At 36.2% G+C, this 19,608-nt stretch overlaps 1 protein-coding gene across 1 annotated transcript; it reads left to right on the top strand.

The window, feature by feature from the left end:
* Window positions 1-13,607: 13,607 nt before the first annotated feature.
* LOC111877743 (protein FAR1-RELATED SEQUENCE 1-like) lies at window positions 13,608-16,909 on the top strand. The gene is made up of 3 exons (XM_023874252.1): window positions 13,608-13,757; window positions 15,655-16,221; window positions 16,298-16,909. Exons 1-3 carry the CDS (start codon window positions 13,608-13,610, stop codon window positions 16,907-16,909), a joined length of 1,329 nt encoding a protein of 442 aa, XP_023730020.1.
* The last annotated feature ends 2,699 nt before the right edge of the window (window positions 16,910-19,608 follow it).

The following is a 19,608-nucleotide window of genomic DNA, read 5'->3' as shown; positions in this document are numbered from 1 at the left end:
GTGGTAGTCCAAGAATTTACACACAAGGAATTTCTTCATATATATTAAACACATTCCGAGTTACATTAGAAGTTAGGAAAATTTTGACCCTTCTAAGGATCTCCGATACAGAAGTTAAAGAAAAGTAATACTTTTAGCTTAGTTCCTATTCTATAACAAAATTTTTTGGATTTCGTCAAGTACTACTTGCGTTGAAGGTTGTGTTTGGAGCTCGACTCCGTGTCTGATTGCTTTGCTTCCATAAGATGCCTATCGAAGGCGGCTTGCTGTTCCCTTATCTTACAGAGGGCTGCAATCAGTTGTTCTTGGAATGTGTCGGCGCGGAGTTGGGCATTATCCTGCAACTTGTCCAGTCAACGGATGTCGGAAGTGTGAACTTGTACCTCCATGTTAACTTCCCGAATCCGGTCAGCTTGAACCCCGGATTGATAGGGCTGATTGGCTAGTTTTTCCCACCATGACTGGGAGTGCTCGGTCTGTTGAACCTCCATCCATGACGTCATAGAAGTCCCGACACATACCGTAGGGAGGACGTGACCCTTGTTGTTGGCTCCAATGGTGAAGGTGACTTCTCCAGATGGGAGTTGGTCCCTGAAAGTTTCTCCTAACTGCGGGAGGTTGAGCGACTCGTAGGTTGATTACTTCTGGTTCTGATTCTGTTCCAGAGTCATCCCCTTCCTCCAACTCTATAGGTTCTTCATCCTCTTTGGGGTCCTCCTCTACACATCCTCCATTGCCCTGATTTGGGTAGTAGGGATCCCCTGGTGGGTGGAATCCATCCATTTCGTCTGTGCGAGAATAGTGATATGAGATATGTCTAGAAATTAATACATGTAAATCTAGACACATAGGTTAAACTATTATATTTACCAAATACTCCTTTAGTATTTAAGTTTATATGTTTGATACTAGTGTTATTTTGGTAAGTTTTGACTTGTTGCTCACTACGACCATCCCTCGACATACATTAGTCCGATTTCGGATAAATATACTTGATCAGTCTATATTCGTCCCAAATCCGATTACATCTGGGGTTGTCAACCCACACCTGTCGGTTTAACTGTAGCTAACAGTTTAGGTGTGGGATTGTCAATCCCGTATAGATCTATACACAAGTATCATGCTCTCCCTGCAAGAGATTATGGTATATAATACAGGACTACTGCATACTTGAAAGTACGTGAAGTTGAATGTCTCACAAAACTTAGTATCAAATAGATTTACGTATGAAAAGTTCATTTTTTTTGTATATGAAAGTATTTCCCTAATATAGTACTCATAGTATGTAAAATCTCTTGAATATCTAGTAAACTATACCTATTATAGTTTTTCTCAAATGTATGATTCGTTTGTAGGAATAACCCTAGTGCAGTATCAGCTTGGTATGTAAGTATAACATTTGTAATAACATTATTGAACATTATACACCAATATATAAATAAAGTGTTTGATATTTTTATAACAACATGTTTTTACTCTTGAAGGACAAAATGTTATTGAATAAGTGTTGCATGCGAACATTTTCATATGATAGTTATGAATCACGTATGATTTGTCATATAAAGATAAATGTAGTAAAAGCTTAATGTTTTCCACATGAGAGTAACCATGTGTTTACTTGTATTTCCCCCATTTAAAGTGTATAAAAGCATTTGAAAACGTAGTGGTAGAGGTATGAGCTCACTTGATAGACAAAAGAAGGTGAAACAAAAACTGAGCAGAACTTCGAGTAGGGAAAGTTAAATTTCTCGGGATTCTCGGGAATCTCGAGAGTGAAAAACCTTCCTTTGGAACTTGGATATGAAGACCGGGGCTTCGGGATGGCTTCGAGGGTTTAAACGCAGAGCTTCGGCATGAGAGAGAGAAGAAATGAGCACTCGAACCCAACACCTTCGGCTGCTATTTATAGCCCAAATTTGGTCACCACGTCATGGTACACCTCACCACGTCGTGGTGAGGGATTCTATCCTCTTCCATTGATGAGACGTTTGCTGACGCACCTGGCACCCATCAATCACATTACCACGTCATGGCCACTTTACCACGTCATGGTGGGCCTTACAGCCTCAGATTTTGTGCCGAAAACTTATAAAATTCATAACTTCCACGTACGAACTCCGTTTTTAGCATTTTTTATATCCACACGTAGGTAAGATTATGCTTTAGAACTCTCATTTAGACTCCGTCGGCAAATTTTGACTTTATTTTTATTTTTATTTATTTTTATGTATTTTTAACGGGCTTGGACACGAAAAGTCCGTTAAAAATCTATAACTTCTTCATGTGATGTCCGTTCTCGTCAGACTTTATTCCGTTGTGCTACTGTTGTTGAGATCTTCGATTCTCATTTAGGTTGTATCGGCTAAAAATCTCTCGATCTCTGTTTCGAGTATTTTAGCTGTCTGCTGCTATATTTGAAACTTGGAAAAATCATAACTTTCTCATACGAAGTCAGATTTGGACGTTCTTTTATATACGCATACGGTCTAATGATATCTACAACTTTTATTTAGATACCTAAGACTAAATATAATTGTATTGAAACTTCGCGTTTTACGCTTATTAGTGTTGCTGGTTTTAGTGTGATTCTTAGATTGGTCATAACTTCTTCGTTATAACTCGGATTTTTGTGTTCTTTATATTTCTGAAACCCTTGATATGATGTTTTTCATTTTATGTAACCCAATAGAGACTTTTGAACATTCCAAATTTTGATGCAAATTTCATTACATTAAAAGAGATTACAAATTCTTGACTTTTTAGATCATTACAATGATCCGAAAATATCGGGTTGTCACAGAAGCTGATCAAAATCCTCCCAAACAACCTCTTGCAAATCTGAAAGTCACCACTAGACCGAAGGTTAATGAAGCTTCGGGTCCTAGTGTGAAGGACAAAGGAAAGGGCATTATTTTTCAAAGTGATGAAGAAGAAGATACTGAAGAGGATGCTCTGAGAAGGAAAAATCAAGACAGAGAGATTGATGAAAATCTCAAGATCGCAAGAGCTGAAGAAGAAAGGGAGAGAAGAGAGAAAGAAGCTCATGACACTTTGGTTTGTAGACGAGCTCTTTTTCCACTGTGGACATTAGAGAAATTAATCAAAGAAGCAATTGCCTCTCCCAGCTCTCATTGGCTTGAACCAGTCGTTTCTTTTGACTGCGAGAATACCAAAGATTCTCAGTTTGATATGCCGATCACGTGTAAGGCATTTGTGTTTCATTGTTCTAATCCGATAGCCAATGTTCCTTCTCCTGACCCGAAGGCTGATCGAGATCTGATTAACTACTCTCTTAATTTCTCTCAACCGCAATATTTGACTTGGAGCTCATAGAAGATTACATCAGTCAAGGTATTGAAACCAACTCCTGCAGGGCCATTTATAAATGTCAAATTCAGGGTAACCCGAGGATTTCACAATTCGGTACATATGATCTCTTTGGCCGATCTACCGAATCTGAATCCACATGATTGGATCCTTCTCAACAACATTCTGCTTTCTGATCAACTGCAATATGAGACCATTATTGACCATATCAAGTGAATGTTAGCCTCTTACATTCATGAGGTTGCAAATATGGATCAAGAGATTGCAAGCGTCTTATGGACGAAGCCCACTATCAAACCGATTGGGAAGACGGGCAATGTGAATAGAATGCGGTTGGGCAAAATTGATTCAAAGTATCACATTGTCATGTTCTCTCGAGGCAAAGGTCAAAAATTTGTGTTTGCTCTCGTTGATAAGAACCTGTTCTCGACTTCTTGTTTGGAGCATATTATTGATATTATACATAGGTGCAAACAGAATAGTGAAAATGATAAGAAGAACTTTACGGATATGCTTCGGTGGTACATTACTTTTCCTTAAACTCTTCTTGCCATCATACCGAATATATTCAAGACTGTGAAGAAATCCAGTCTTGCTCAACCAACATGATCTCACGCCTCAATCGACGCAAAGTGTGGGATTTTTGAGACTAAGAGGTTGCGTCATTAGGCTTAGCTCTTAGGTCCATTTGTTTACTCGGTCTGGGCCTGTCCAGTCGTGTTTTGTTATTAGGGTTTAGTATAAATAATGCATGCATGCATTATTATCGTTAAGGTTTTAGAAAATCACTTTTGTTTAATCGTATTGTAACCCTAGCACGCCTCTACAGTTGTAGTTCTTTATCAAGCTCGTCTGAGCTGGGGCATATTAATCGTTCGACACTGTTTGATTCAATTGAGTGTTCATTTGTTTCTTTGCAGGCAATTATCTGTTAAAGAATCTATCGATCTAAGTATAAATCATTCTTAAAAGTTATGTACTTCAAAAAGAAAATTAAAAGGAAACAAGACAGTTAAAGTAAGTGAGAATGTTTCAGCTGTTTTATAGAAAATGTTGACCCCAAAATGCAAGGACCCAGGAGTACTTACTATTCCTTGCAAGTTGGGGAACCTTTCAGTGTCACAAGCATTGTTGGACTTAGGAACTTCTACAAATGTTTTTCCTTACTCACTTTTTAAAACTATCGGTGTAGGGCCACTGAAAAGAACAGGAGTTATTATTCAGTTGGCTGATCATTCTCTAGTACACCCAAAAGGTGTCCTGGAAGACGTTTTGGTTCAAGTTAATGAACTCATATTCCCAGCTGATTTCTATGTTTTAGATATGAGGGGTGATAATTCACCAAATTCAGGTTCCATTCTTTTGGGGAGACCATTTTTAAAAACTGCTAGAACCAAAATAGATGTTTATGATGGTACCCTTTCATTGGAATTTGATGGTGAAGTAATTAACTTCAATATTTATGACGCCATACGTTATCCTGATGATGTTTTGGCCCTTAATTTCATTGATGTAATTGAACCATTATCTTCTGAATATTTTGAGATTGCTAACCGTGAGTCACTAGCATTGGTGCTCTCCAAAAATTTATCTATTGATGCAACTCAGGCTTTATCAGAAAATTATGTGGTTGACAGAGAACTTCAAGAGATGGCAGCTCATATGGACCAGCAGCGAAAGTTGAGGTATGGTACCCAAACTCTTAAATTACCAGTTTCTAACTCCAAACTTTTTCCCTTTGTAGTGCAAGCACCCATATTGGAGTTGAAGACACTCCCAGAAGATCTAAAATACGCATATCTTGGAGAAAAAGAAACACTTCCAGTTATCATCTCCAACAAGTTTTCAGAAAAAGAAGAGTTGTAACTGATCGAGATTCTAAAGGAGTATAAAAGCGCGATTGGGTGGACTATTGCAGACATCAAAGGACTCGACCCATCTCTCCACATGCATAATTTTTTTATGGAAGAAGATTATAAGCCATCGAGAGAAGCCCAATGCAAATTAAACCCACCAATGATGGAGGTGGTTAAAAAAGAAGTTATGAAGTAATTGGATGCTGGGATGATATACCCAATATCTGACAACAAATGGGTCAGCCCAGTCCAGATCGTACCAGAAAAAGCTGGGGTGACAGTGGTAGAGAACTGGTTCCGAATCGGGTTCAGAACGGATGGCGCGTTTGTATTGATTAAAGAAAATTGAACGCAGCCACAAAAAAAAGATCATTTTCCTCTCCCATTCATAGATCAGATGCTTGAGTGGCTTGCTGGAAAATCTCACTACTGCTGTTTGGATGGATTCTTAAGTTTCCGTCAGATTCCAGTTGCTCTAGAAGATCAGGAGAAGACTACCTTCACCTGCCCATTTGGGACATTCACATACAGGTGTATGCACTTTGGACTCTGCAACGCACCCGCTACCTTTCAAAGGTTTATGGTTAGTATATTTTCTGAATATGTCGAGAATATCATAGAAGTCTCATGGATGATTTTACCATCTATGGAGAATCCTTTGATATTTGTCTGAAAAACCTCACAAATATTTTGCAAAGCTGTATTGAAACAGACTTGGTCATAAATTTTGAAAAATGTCAATTTATAGTTGACTAAGGTTTGATTTTGGGTCATATTGTTTCGAAATGAGGTTTAGAGGTCGACAAAGCAAAAATAGACATTATAAAAAGCTTACCATACCTGAAGATTTTTCAAAGATATCAGTTCCCATGTGCCACCTGCTGCAAAAAGATGTTGGATTCAATTTCAATGGAGATTGCAAGAAGGCTTTTGATGTGCTGAAAAATCTTCTTACTTTTGCCCCTGTTATTTAGCCACCATACTGGAGTTTAGCATTCGATATAATGTGTGACGCAAGTAACACTGCTGTTGGAGCTATTTGAGGACAGATAAAAGACTGGGTTACCCACGTTATATATTATGCATCAAAAACTTTGGACAGCGCCCAAACAAATTACTCCACCACAGAAAAAGAGTTGATGTCAATTCTTGTTGCATTGGAAAAATTCAGACAATATTTGTTGGGGACCAAATTCATAATCTTTTCTGATCATGCAGCCATTCGGTACCTTTTTTCCAAAAAAGAATCAAAGCCAAGGTTGATCAAATGGATTTTGCTGCTACAGGATTTTGATATAGAGATCAGTGACAAAATTGGGAGAGAAAATTTGGTAGCTGATCATCTGCGTCGACTCACCCCACCTGAAGACCTGACACCAATTTGTGAAACCTTCTGTGACAAGCATTTATTTGCTATCCAGAACCCTCCTTGGTTTGTTGATATAGTGAACTACTTAGTCTCTAGAGAACTCCCTTCAGATCTCACCCGAGCCCAGAAAGATAAAATAAAGAAGCTGGAAAAAAGGTATGTCTGGGATGAGCCATATTTATGGAAACACTATGCTAATCAGGTGATTAGAAGATGTGTGCCCCAAGATGAAGTCAAGTTATGGTCCACAATGAACCACATGTAAGGAATTGGACATCGGTCTTTATTGGCTTCAAATTTGTCGCAACTCCTTTTTGTTTTGCGAAACTTGTGAAAGGTGCTAAATGACTCGGTCTCTAACATCTCGGACTCAGATACCACTTACTCAGATTTTGGTATGTGAAATCTTTGATGTTTAGGGTATAAATTTCATGGGCCCGTTTCCGCCATATTTTGGGTTTGTGTATATTTTACTTGCTGTGGATTACGTGTCTAAATGGGTCGAGAGAAAAGATACATGAACAGAAGATGCCAAGGTTGTAGTTCATTTTGTCAAGAAAAACATATTCGCTAGGTTTGGGACACCGAAAACCATTATTAGTGATTGGGGTATGTATTTATGCAACCGCACCCTTGAATCCGTGCTTAAGAAATATGGTGTCACAAATCAGGTATCCACAACATATCACCCACAAACGAACGGGCAAGCAGAAGCTTCAAACATACAGATCAAGGGAATTATAGAGAAAATCATTAATTTGGTCAAGAAATATTGGAGCATTTCGTTGGATGACGTGTTATGGGCTCATCGGATAACATACAAGACTTATGTCGGTATGTCACCATACCAAATTGTTTTTGGCATACCTTGTCAATTACCGGTTGAATTGGAGCATCGAACATATTGGGCCGTCAAAAATTTGAACTTGAGCATGGATGAGGCTGGGAAGAAGAGAAGGTCAGATATCCAGGAGTCAGAAGAAATTCGGAACGATGCTTACAAGAATAAAGCAATTTATAAGGAGAAGACAAAAGCTTTCCATGACAAAATGATCTTGTGAATGGTATTCACTGTCATTCAAAAGGAACTCTTATATTATTCTCGTTTCAAACGTATTTCCGGTAAATTAAGGTCTCGTTAGGTGGGACCTTTGTGGTTACTAACATGTTTGATCATTGTGCCATTAAAATAAAGAGTGAACTAACTGGAAAGATTTTTAAGGTTAATTGTCATCGTCTCAAACCATTTTACGAAGGGTTTCATGTTACAAATGAGGAAGTCGAGGTCATAGAGGTCCCTACTTACCGAAATTTAGGAAATCAAGTGACAATGTTGAGCCAACGACAGTAAAAACGGGTAGCTTACCGAGAGGCGACATGGGCGCTTGTTATTAGTTTTCATTTTTGCAACTTAATTTCGCTTTTTGTTTGTTTTTAGTTACTTAGGTCATCTCTTTTTAATTGAATCGTTTTTTTCGTACAAAAAGGAATAGAGACAATTTGAAATGTTTTGAATAAAATCAACTTTTGTGGTACATGAGATCGCAGTTCAACCCTTACGATCACGTCTTATGTTTTTTTGGTCGCAGGAGGTAATCGAGGATTTTTTGAGCCGATATTTATCAAAATTAGAGTTTATGTGATCGCAGTTTGTCCCTATGCGATCGCATGTTTATATTTTTTTTTTTCAATATTACATCCTCGAACCATTATATAACGAATCAAGCAACTTTTATAAAAGTTGGGATTGTAGGTTGCATACATGCGATCGCATGTTTTGAGTAATTTATGCCACGAGGTTCGTTAATGCTTAAAACGTTTATTTTTGAAAAAAAAAATAATAAGTTGGTATCGCAGGTTGTCCCTATGTAATCGCAGGTTGTGTTTTTCTATAAATACCACTCGCAGCCTCATTTGACACACACCACAACTCAAAAAACTCTCTCTAATTTCCAATTTTTTCGATTTCTCTCATCCAAAGTCACACAAATCACTCGTTTTTCCTCCAAATCAAGCAAAAAAGGTATTAATCTCTTCTATTTTACTTTTACTACATCTATACGGTAACAAAATCATTATTCTACGGAGGAAATTCTCCAAAAATATAGTTTTCTTCATTTTGAAATTTGAATTTTGGCGAGTTTCTTTTTCAGATCTACACCCCGTAAGCACTCCGCAGGTTCCAAAAACATGAAACGTTTGCACCGGACACAATTCAGAAGAGGTTCGTCCGAATGGAATTTTAAAACTTGAAACTTTTCAGACGTGAAAAATATACTGCTGCTCAGTGCGCAGTCAGGTATATTCGTTCTAAAACTAAACTCTTTTGTTTTTATAATATTTTTGTGCAGGTTTGCGTATCTGCTGTTGGAGTAGTTAGAAAAAGTTATTTATGCTTGATAATTGTTTATTTGGAAATTGTGTCTGACCTGTCCCAGTTTTTGACCTGAAAAATGCCTCCTTGACCTTCCTGTTCACGAAGAAATGTTGATACTTTGGACCCATCTTACATTATTCAGGTGGACAATGTGACCTTAGATTTAGGCTCCCAGGCTACATTAGACGGTTTTCAGCAGCTTCAGGAATGAGAGATTGTATCGCAAGCCTAGTCCCCCAGCCGCACATTGATCCTGGAACTCCATATTTAAGATGGTGTTCGTGCTCTCTTCACCAATATTGGCTGGGAGCGTCATTGAGCTGCGAATTTGGGTACTTGTCCTTTACTGACTAGAGAGTTTTTAGCTACATTAAGTGAAGTTAACCAGGAAGGAAACTTTGCTTTTCGCATTTTTAGTACCCCTCACTCTATCCATGTTGACCAGTTGTGCACCTTTTTCCGTACACCCATCACCAACTTATCTCATCCTGCCCCTACTTTCGATGTGCGCGATTTTTGGCATTCCATTACAGGATTGGACTATTACGAGTCGTCCCAATCCGTTCAGACCAACATTATCCATCAAGTTCTAAAAATCACTTAGAAAATTATTTGCAATATTATTTACGCGCAGGTTGAGACTACCAAAGCCGACAAAGTCGGGCTTTTCATCTTATGGTGCATGGTCACCGAATCGTACTGCCCTCATTTTGGTGATGTAATCATAAAAAGATTCCACAATGTTATAAACCTTTGCACCGTGCCATTCATTGTGGTGGTCTGATCACCGTCATTGCCCGCACCCTCGCGGAGTAGTCTCCCCAAGAGTACACCTTTTTTTTCGGGTGACTCCTTTCGCTTGACCCTATGAAACCTTAGGGCCATGCACCAACTACATCCCGCTCCGGGTGGGAATGTAGGGATGCTTGGTCTATCCACTTATTTCAAGCTCACTGGTCCTGATGACATCGCCCTTGCTAACCCCATTAGCGAGACTGCATGGGCTCTTTCGTCAAACACTCCACCACCTCTTCGCCCACTTAGGTCACAGCAACCCCCCCTCCCCCCCACATCCGCATTTTGACAAACCATCTTCATCCACTATGCACCCTGATTACACGGACACCACACCACTCTCCTATAGTCAGCCTGATCCCACGCAGACTGACTTTTAGGACGAACCCCATCATACCCAACCACCTTATCCTGACCCCAATTCCCCATTTACTTATCAGCACCATCTTGACATCCGCCATGATATTGCGGCTCTTCAGCAGACTATAACTAGTCTCCGCCTCGATTATCAGCTTTATAGCTCTCAGGTTTCCAGGTATCGTGACGAGGTCTTAGGTTATTGCGACAACTTTACCGATTTTCACGATGAGTTCTTCCATCACTTTCTAGAGTAGTCGTTTTCCACTCCTCCCTAAGCATTAAGGAAAATGCTTAATTTTATGCTTGGGGAGGGGATTTGTTATCTTTTTGTTCTTTTAAAATAATATGTGTGTGTGTGTGTGTGTATATATATATATATATATATATATATATATATATATATATATATATATATATGATGACACTCTTTACATATGATAGCTCTGTGAAGTGGGATATTGATAATTAAAACTGAAAAAAATCTAAAGCAACCTGATAGTTATTGGAAGTGTAGAATCAACTGTCATAACTAGGGGACCCAAACACCGTAATTCGAGAACCCAACCTTAGATAATAAAAAAATGGAATACTGAAACGTCTTATGGACGACAATAAAAGCTTTAGGATGATTTGCTTTTGAATGTATAAAATGAATCTTTATCGACAACTCTAGACCCACATAACATGATCCTAATTGTTGACACGCGTTACCTTTACGATAACAAAGAGCTTAAGTATGAGATCCACACAGTCAAAGAAGAATAAAGGGTACAACGTCATATATAGTACCCAATTCAAGAATTTCAAGTGCTCAATTGCAGAAATTTCAAGAAATTCCAAAAATAGATTGAAGAATTAAAGCTCAAAACGAAGTTACAAATCCAAGTTCAATCAAATTAGAAGCCACTTCAAAGTCATATCTGGCGAATAAAGAACTATGTGATATGATACTTGTGGCTCTCGAAAAAGTGAAAGCATAGAGCTCACACTCCTACGGGGGTTAGCCCTTGCTGCTTCGGCAAAAGCTGATTTGGTCGTGCCAGGTTCTTAAGGATGTGTCGATTATGATTCTTACCTATCTAGTCTTAGGGACATGTGATCCGGACTGTGTTATTTTCTCTCATAAAGCTAATTAAGGTTTAAAGTTTAAATAAAACTAGGGTTGGACTATTAGGTTACACCGTTTCGAGGTCTTCCTCACTTTGGGGGTCTGTGATACATGAACGATAGCAGGATGGTTGCTTTAGTGTTAGTGATTGGAACCCTTTTCGATGTAAAGTCTGATCGTATATATATATATATATATATATATATATATATATATATATATATATATATATATGGGACATTCAAATAACAACAGTAAATAGTGTGACAACGTAAAAACACTATTTTTATGTTATTGTTCTGCAATGAATTTTGAATCCACAACTTTATGTGATTATTCAGCAATGAATAAACGAATAGTCACAGGTTAAAACTAAAATTAGAAATTACTACAAAAATACACATACATAAATTCATAATAGAATAATAACACATATACCACATTCATTACAGAATAATAACATAAACATAGTGTTTTTACGTTCTCACACTATTTAATATTTTTATTAGAACTTACTTCAATATAGGATATGGATCCAATAAGAAGTGAGAAAATGGTAAGAAGGTAAGAAGAAAAAGTAATCAATGCTGCACAAAAGGTATAGTGGTAATCTTCTATCTAAAAATTTATTTATGTAAGGGTTCTTTATATGGGTGGGAGTAGGTCACGGTTCCAATTTTACATAATAAACAAATGCATCAGTTACAAATGAAAAAAGGTCTGCGTTTTTTTTTTTTTTTTTTGGGTTATTTTTTGTATCATCAAGACATAAACAAAAGCAACTATTATTACGAAACTAATATGTACATCAACCAATTCACGACCAACAAGCTCATATGTACAATAACAAATTAGAAGATTGAAACTATTAAGCAACATATTCATGCGAAGAAAGAGACGGAAAAGTACATAGGTTTGTGTTTTTGTTTTTTTTAGTGTTATATAATGCAGATTATAAAAGTGATAAAGAGTGGGAAAATTGATTCAATGAAGCAATGTTTAATGATTCAATAGAGTTTGTTATGCTATTCATGTTAGTTGGTCCTGTAAGAAAAGAAGATGACAATTGAATAGCAAAATATGTGAATCAATTTTAGTTGCAAGAAGTCGTATGGTAGACTGATGGTGAATTGATTGGAGTATATTGTGAACTAGTGTTGTAACAGTTATATCATATTGATTTTGTTAATTTTTGTTAGTTAGCATTTCACTAAATCTGACATAAAACTTGATATGTGTTGCAGATATGTTTGATTCGTAACAAACAAGTATTCAATCTGATGGGGTGCAATGTCTTCAAGTTGTTGAAAAGGGTATGAAGCTTGAATAAACCTTGTCAAGTACGCACTAAAAAGACACCAATAACATTAATTTTTTGTTTATTTGTTGCAGATATGTGTGAATCGGAACCAACAAGTTTTCACTCTGATGGGGTTCAAGGTATACTAGTTGAAAAAAGTTGGACACCAAAAACTGAGTTGAAACCATTTGTAGGGAAATTATTTCCGTTGTATGATGATGCACTATCGTTTTATAGAGAATATGCACGTAAAAGTGGGTTCGAGATACGAAAAGGTACTACAGAGCAATCAAAAACAAGAGATGGGTACTCGCGTAGGTACATATTATGTAATAGGGAGGGCGAGAAAAAAAACAAAAACGTTCATTTGATAGTTTGAAAGACCGGAGCAAACAAAGACGAAATCCGCCAAGTCACAGAAAAGGATGTAAAGCTTGTATCCGATTGAAGCTCAATGATGAAAATGTTTGGGTAGTCAGACATTTTGAGGAGAAACACAGTCATGAGTTGGTTAATCCAGAAGACTTCCATTTTTTGAAAAGTAGCAGGAGGCTTACATATCATCAAAAACAACTTATTCATGATGTATCAGATATAAACATTGGTCCGGTTAGAGCCTTCAAAATATTGAAGCAAACACAAGGAGGATTTCTCAACATCGGGGCAACAGAAGTTGAATGCAAAATTTTGAAAAGGGATTGGATAGAATACATTGGTGAAAATGATGCGGACATGGTAATAGACAAGCTCAATAAAAAAAAGAATATTTACACGACTTTTCTTTTGAATATCGTGTGGACAGTGAGGGAAAGTTGTGTGGTTTATTTTGGGCGGATGAAGAAGCAAAGTGAAATTATTCAGCATTTGGAGATATTGTCGGATTTGATGCTACATACCGAACAAACAAGTACATAATATCTTTACATATTAAACAAATATCATGGTTGTTAAATTAACGGTGGTAATAACTTGTATAATTCATATTGTATATTTGTTATACAGGTACTTCATGATTTTTCGTGCCATTTACAGGTATTGACAATCATAAAAAGTGTGTCACTTTTTTAGTTGGGCTGCTTTCTAGTGAATCAATAGAATCGTATAAATGGTTGTTAATGGCTTTTAAAACGACTTTTGGGCGAGAACCAACTGTGTTGATGACAGATCAAGACGCAGCTATCAAGCAAGCGATTCCAGCAGTTTTCTCACCATCTTGTAGGCATCGATTGTGTATGTGGTACATATCACAAACGTTCACCGACAAGGTAAACAATATACCCTCAAAATAGTATGTATATATGGGAATATTTAGATAGTGTAACTGAATCGGCACTTAAAATTAGTTGAAGCATCAATTAAAATCGTATGGGCATTGAAGAATATTAAGTTAGTGAAACTGAATCACGTTTTGTATGAAGCACTTTAGTTCTGGTACTAATTTCAGTTGGAATCACAGTAGCTTGGAAGTGTAAGTATTTTGTATGGAATCGCAAAGATATTGAAATTGAGGCACCACTAAGAACTGAATCACCTGTTACCAAAAGAAACTTAGTTGAAGCATCACATAAAATCGTATGTATGTACAGAAATTTTAAGGTGTTCGTGACTGAATCATGTTTTGCATGAAGCAATTAAGTGTTGGTACTTGAATCACTGGGCAAAACTCAATTCAGTTGGAATCATATTTTGCTTAGAACTGTTAGTTAGTATATTTAAATGAAATGGTTCAATTTTCACTATTGAAGCACCTGTTACCAAACAAGATTTGTTGAAGCATCAGTTAAAATTGTATGCACGTATAGGAATATTAAGTTAGTGTGACTGAATCATGTTTTACATGAAGCACATAAGTGTCGGTACTTGAATCACTTGGCATAACTCAATTTAGTTTGGAATCACATTCTGCTTGGAAGTGTAAGTTAGTATATATGAATGAAAAGATTAAGTTTTTGCATTGAAGCACCTATTACCAAATAAACTTTGTTGAATCATCAGTTAAGATCATATGTATATAGGAATAGTAAGTTAGAGCGACTGAAGCATGTTTTGGATGAAGCACTTAAGTGCTATTACTTGAATCACTAGGCAGAACTTGCTTCTGTTAGAAGCACATTTTGCTTGGAAGTGTAAGGTAACATATATATATATATATATATGAAAAGATCAATTTTTTACATTGAAGCGCTTGTTACCAAACAAACTTTGTTGAAGCATTAGTTAAAATCGTATGTACATGTAGGAATATTAAGTTAGTGTGACTGAATCATGTTTTGGCTGAAGCACTTAAGTGTTGGTACTTGAATCACTAGGCATAACTCAATTCTGTTATAATCACGTTCTGCTTGGAACTCAACTCTCTTGAAGCACCAGTTACCAAACAAATTTAGTTGAAGCATCACTTAAAATCGTATCTATACATAGGAATAGTAAGTTAGTGTAATCGAATGATGTGTTACATGAGGCACGTAAGTGCCGGTACTTGAATCACTAGGTAGAAATCTATTCATATTGAATCATATTTTGATTGGAAGTGTAAGTTAGTATGTAAAAATGAAATTATTCAATATTTTCTGTTGAAGTGCCTGTTACCAAAAAAGTACTTGGTTGAAGCGTCATGTATAATCATATATAAATATAGGAATATTAAGGTAGGTGTGACTGAATCATGTTTTGCATGAAGCACTTAAGTATCGGTACTTGAATCATTAGGCATAACTCAATTCAGTTGGAATCACATTGCACTTGGCAGTGTAAGTTAGTATATATAAATGAAGTGAGTCAATTTTGTCTATTGAAGCACCTGTTGCCAAAAAATACTTAGTTGAAGCATCACTTAAAATCATATGTAGATATGGGAATATTAATGTAGATGTGACTGAATCATGTGTTGGAATCACATTTTGATTGGGAGTGTAAGTTAGCATATATAAATGAGATGATTCAGTTTTTTCTATTGAAGTAGTTGTTATCAAACAAACTTAGTTCAAGCATCACTTAAAATCATATGTATTTGGAAGTGTAAGTGCTGGTACTTGAATCACTAGGCATAACTCAATTTAGTTGGAATCACATTGTATTTGGAAGTGTAAGTTGGTACTTATAAATGAAATGATTCAATTTTTTATCAAAAAAACTAATGATGATTACCCATTGCTTTTTCAGTTGGGTTCCCATATGTCAAAGACGGGGGTTTTGCAACGATTAAACGATGTTATATGGAATGAACGAATCAATACAAGAGAGTTTGAAATAGAATGGCAAAGGATAATGGATGAGTATGAGTTAAATGATAACAAATGGTTTAAAGATATGTTTGCAATTCGTGATAAATGGATTCCTGCCTATTTCAAGGATTGCCACTTTTCAGGGTTAATGCGAACGACATCAAGATGTGAAGATGAAAATTATTTCTATGGGTTGATGACAAATACATATTTGCATTTAATTGAGTTTCTCGGTCATTTTGAAACGGCAATGGAAGCACAACGTTGTGTTCAACGTAAAAATAATCATGATTCCCGCTACATAAATCCTGATATTAAAACAAACTTGTTGATTAAAGAGGAGGCATCTGAGACCTTTACACGAAATGTGTTCTTTGAAATCCAAAAGGAGATAATGGCATCCATGCTTACATGTTACTCAATTAAAGTCGAAGAATATGACAGAATTAATAAATTCAGCATCAAAGATACTGACAAAGACGTTAAGCATTTTGGTGTTTTTGAGGTATGTAAATTGTACTTGGTTTTATCTAGAAACGGTTTTAAAGAAAACAAATTTTAATACTTTGCTATATTGACAGGTTTCATTCATGAAATCTGATTGCACAATTACTTGCTCTTGTTTACGCTTTGAATTAACCGGGTGCCTATGTAGACACTACTTTTATGTATTAAGGATGTCAGGAGTAGAACATTTCCCTAGAAAATATGTTTCAAGAAGATGGACAAAGGATGTGGTATCGACTCCATCAAGTGGGTATAATATGTGTCAGTCTCCTAAAGATGATGCAAATGATGCCTCTAAATCAAAGATCCGGGACATATACTATTCTGTTGACTATTGTGTTGATCGGCTAGTTTCTAATATGGAAAAGTTAAAGTTGTATCGAGAGAAACTAAGGGAGATGACGCAAGAAGTTGATGAAGATACAAGAAGTGTACAACCCATGACGAACAGAGGCTTCATTGAAGCGGTGTTTGGTGTTGAGAAGCGAGATGAAGTAAATGTTAAAATTCCAGAAGGAATTAGAAACAAAGGTAGTGGGTCGGTTAAGAAAAGGGTGATAGGAGAAAAAGAGATGGCGATTTTGAAGGCTAAAAGGGGTTCGAGAAAATGTGGACGATGCGGGGAGTATGTTGATCATAATGCTCGTACTTGCAAGAAAAAAGCAAATGACTCTGCTTCTAAATAGTTTGGTTTATTTGTTTCTTCTTAATTATTAAGTATTCAAGATAACAATGTTATTTTATGAGTTAACGTGAATCTTTGAGTTTAACATTTAGAAGCGTTTTATTTTTAATGCAGAGAGTTAGAGGCTTTTTATTTTTAAGATATTAGTATCTATGTGTGAATCAAATGTTATGGTCGTTGGAACGCATACATGATAAGTGATGCCATAACTACATGGAGCATCAGTTTAGTTGGCATATGTAGTTAAATGACATGAATTAGAAAAAGTGATTGACTATCATGAACGCTTAAAGTGAATGGTCAAAATTGAGTAAAATGAAGATGTCACTAGGTCGAGGTAGTAAGATGGTATTCACTTGAATGTTAAAATAGAGTGTTAGTAATAAAACTCAGAACAAAGGACTTATTTGTAGTGGAATGAATCAACATGATTTAATATTATGTTTTTAATGCAGGTGAGTCATACGTAGACCTAGATTGCAGAATGTGATTGGAAGGGGTAATTGCAATAAAATATGAAATCAGTTTTAATTGTCATGATGGCTTGAAGTTAGTGATAAGAAGAATTCCTGCAATTAGATTTTTGTTATTTGTAATCCATGGCAGTGTAAGTGTCATTGTAACTTTGTTTCAAAATTGATAGTAAAAAAATACGTAAATGGTATTAAAAAGGTAAATTGTAGTAAATATCAAACACACATAATAAATTAATAAAAACTATTGTAATTAAAGATTGGTCACTTAAAATCAGACAAGACAAACGTAAATAATATTATTGTCAAACCTTTCAACAAAACAAAAGTAAAAATAGCGTAAGACATGGTTCAAAGCTTAATGTAAATCTAATAAAACAAACTGATTCTACGCTCAATGCGTTGGAGATGTTCTTTAGTGTTCAAGTTTTCCTTCTCCGCATCAGATAACTTATCGTATAACGCTAACTTTCTATTGAGAGATGGTTTGATAATGTTCAAATCTGATCTCAAAATTTTTGTAACATACTTCTTTCTCAATTCATTTAGTGGTATCTGTTGGTCATCAGTGTCTGCGAATTCAGGCTCCAAACCCACACTCCATTTATTCGGATCCCCACCTTTATATGTTTCCATGTGTTTCATATGGAATAACCCACAATCTATGTAGTTTTCCTTTCTCATCCATTCCATAGACGATCGAACTATGATTGCACTCTTCATTGAATTTCTTCTTGGATGATTCCAAGCATCAATGTACAAAGTAAACAATATTTTCTGGAATAAATATGATAGGTGATCAAAATATAATATATGATCCTGGTTAAATTAAATATATATGAAATTTTGTTACTAGATCGTTAGGCACGTTTTCATAAAGCACTTCAATCGACTCTTCACGGTAAATGTTGTCTATGATTACACATTCGGATTTTATGAAATCAAAGACAATAAGGTAGTAATGTTCATTGTCAAGCACGGGTAAGAATACCTGATGTCCATAATAAAATTGGTTGAACATAGTTTTGTGTGAAACAAGTTGGTTAATGTAAATTGATTGAATAAATGAAAAGGACATACAAGGTCCACATCTTTGAAGCTTGTGCATTGTTTGAATTTTTCGATATGCTCATTCATGCGATCAACAAACCTTTTGTATCGCTGCTCAATACAAATCGCCTCATCCAGTATGAAGTTGCTCTGGAACTAAAATATGTAGATTATTGGATCATTTAAAATAAGTATACGACATAAAAATTAATTTTACCAGAAGTGTGCAGGATAAAAACATCCTTGATGGTGACTTCTTATTTCTGCGTAGTTCCTGATGGTTTAGAAGAGTAGCCCAAATGTCTATTATTGTTACATGGACTTTGGATCTAGGAATCATACTCTCGGAAATTCCCCTATGTCCGCTATCTCCAAAAGTTGATTCAAATACAAGATCCCTAAATTACAATTAGTTTTCATCAATAAGTATATAGTTACTATGATTCTTTATTTACTGTAGAACGGATATATTGATTTAGAAATGTACCATTCCTCGTCCAGCCCTGCGAAAATCCAACCGGACACTCTCTCCTCGATTGCTCTAAGAACTTTGTTTGGATCAACGACCCTATTAAAATAAGGTGATCTAAGTTTCTCGGTTAGTTGCACCAATCTTCTTGTCCGTCTTGGTGCCACAACAGTGACAGGACTAACCACCAATCTTGATGTCCATCTTGGTGCCACAATAGTAACAAGAACCGCGTTTACATCATCAATTTTGATATTTGGTTCGACATGATCCGATGTAGTTGAAAGCCTTGTAGAGGTGGCAAATGCTGATGCTAACATCATGTCAAAAGCATCTGCATTAAGAATTTGTGTAAAAGGTGTACACACATCATCAATAAGTGGCTCATCTGCCATTTGAGCTTCCGTAAACTGATCAACTTTAGTTTTAGCTGTATTATCTCGGACTGGCATAATAGGTGTCGCGGCTCCATTCAAAAATGTCCCGGCATGAGAGTCAACAGATGTTGAAAAATCTGGCCAAGCCAAATTGAATTCGTGATGCCTTTTAGTTACTAACATGTGCAGTTCGACAGAATCTGGAAACTTCTTTATACCTTGCATCAACAACTTCTTTATAGCTCGCATTGCATTGTCGCATGCATTGAATTCGATGTTAATTTTGCTCATAATATCCTGGAATGAAGCATGGCATAAGTAGAATGCTATA

The sequence above is a fragment of the Lactuca sativa genome, chromosome 4 (genome assembly GCF_002870075.4).
Source record: "Lactuca sativa cultivar Salinas chromosome 4, Lsat_Salinas_v11, whole genome shotgun sequence".
Classification (NCBI taxonomy): domain Eukaryota; kingdom Viridiplantae; phylum Streptophyta; class Magnoliopsida; order Asterales; family Asteraceae; genus Lactuca; species Lactuca sativa.
The sequence above is the reverse complement of the archived record's forward strand: the minus strand, read 5'-3'. Positions and strand labels throughout refer to the sequence as shown.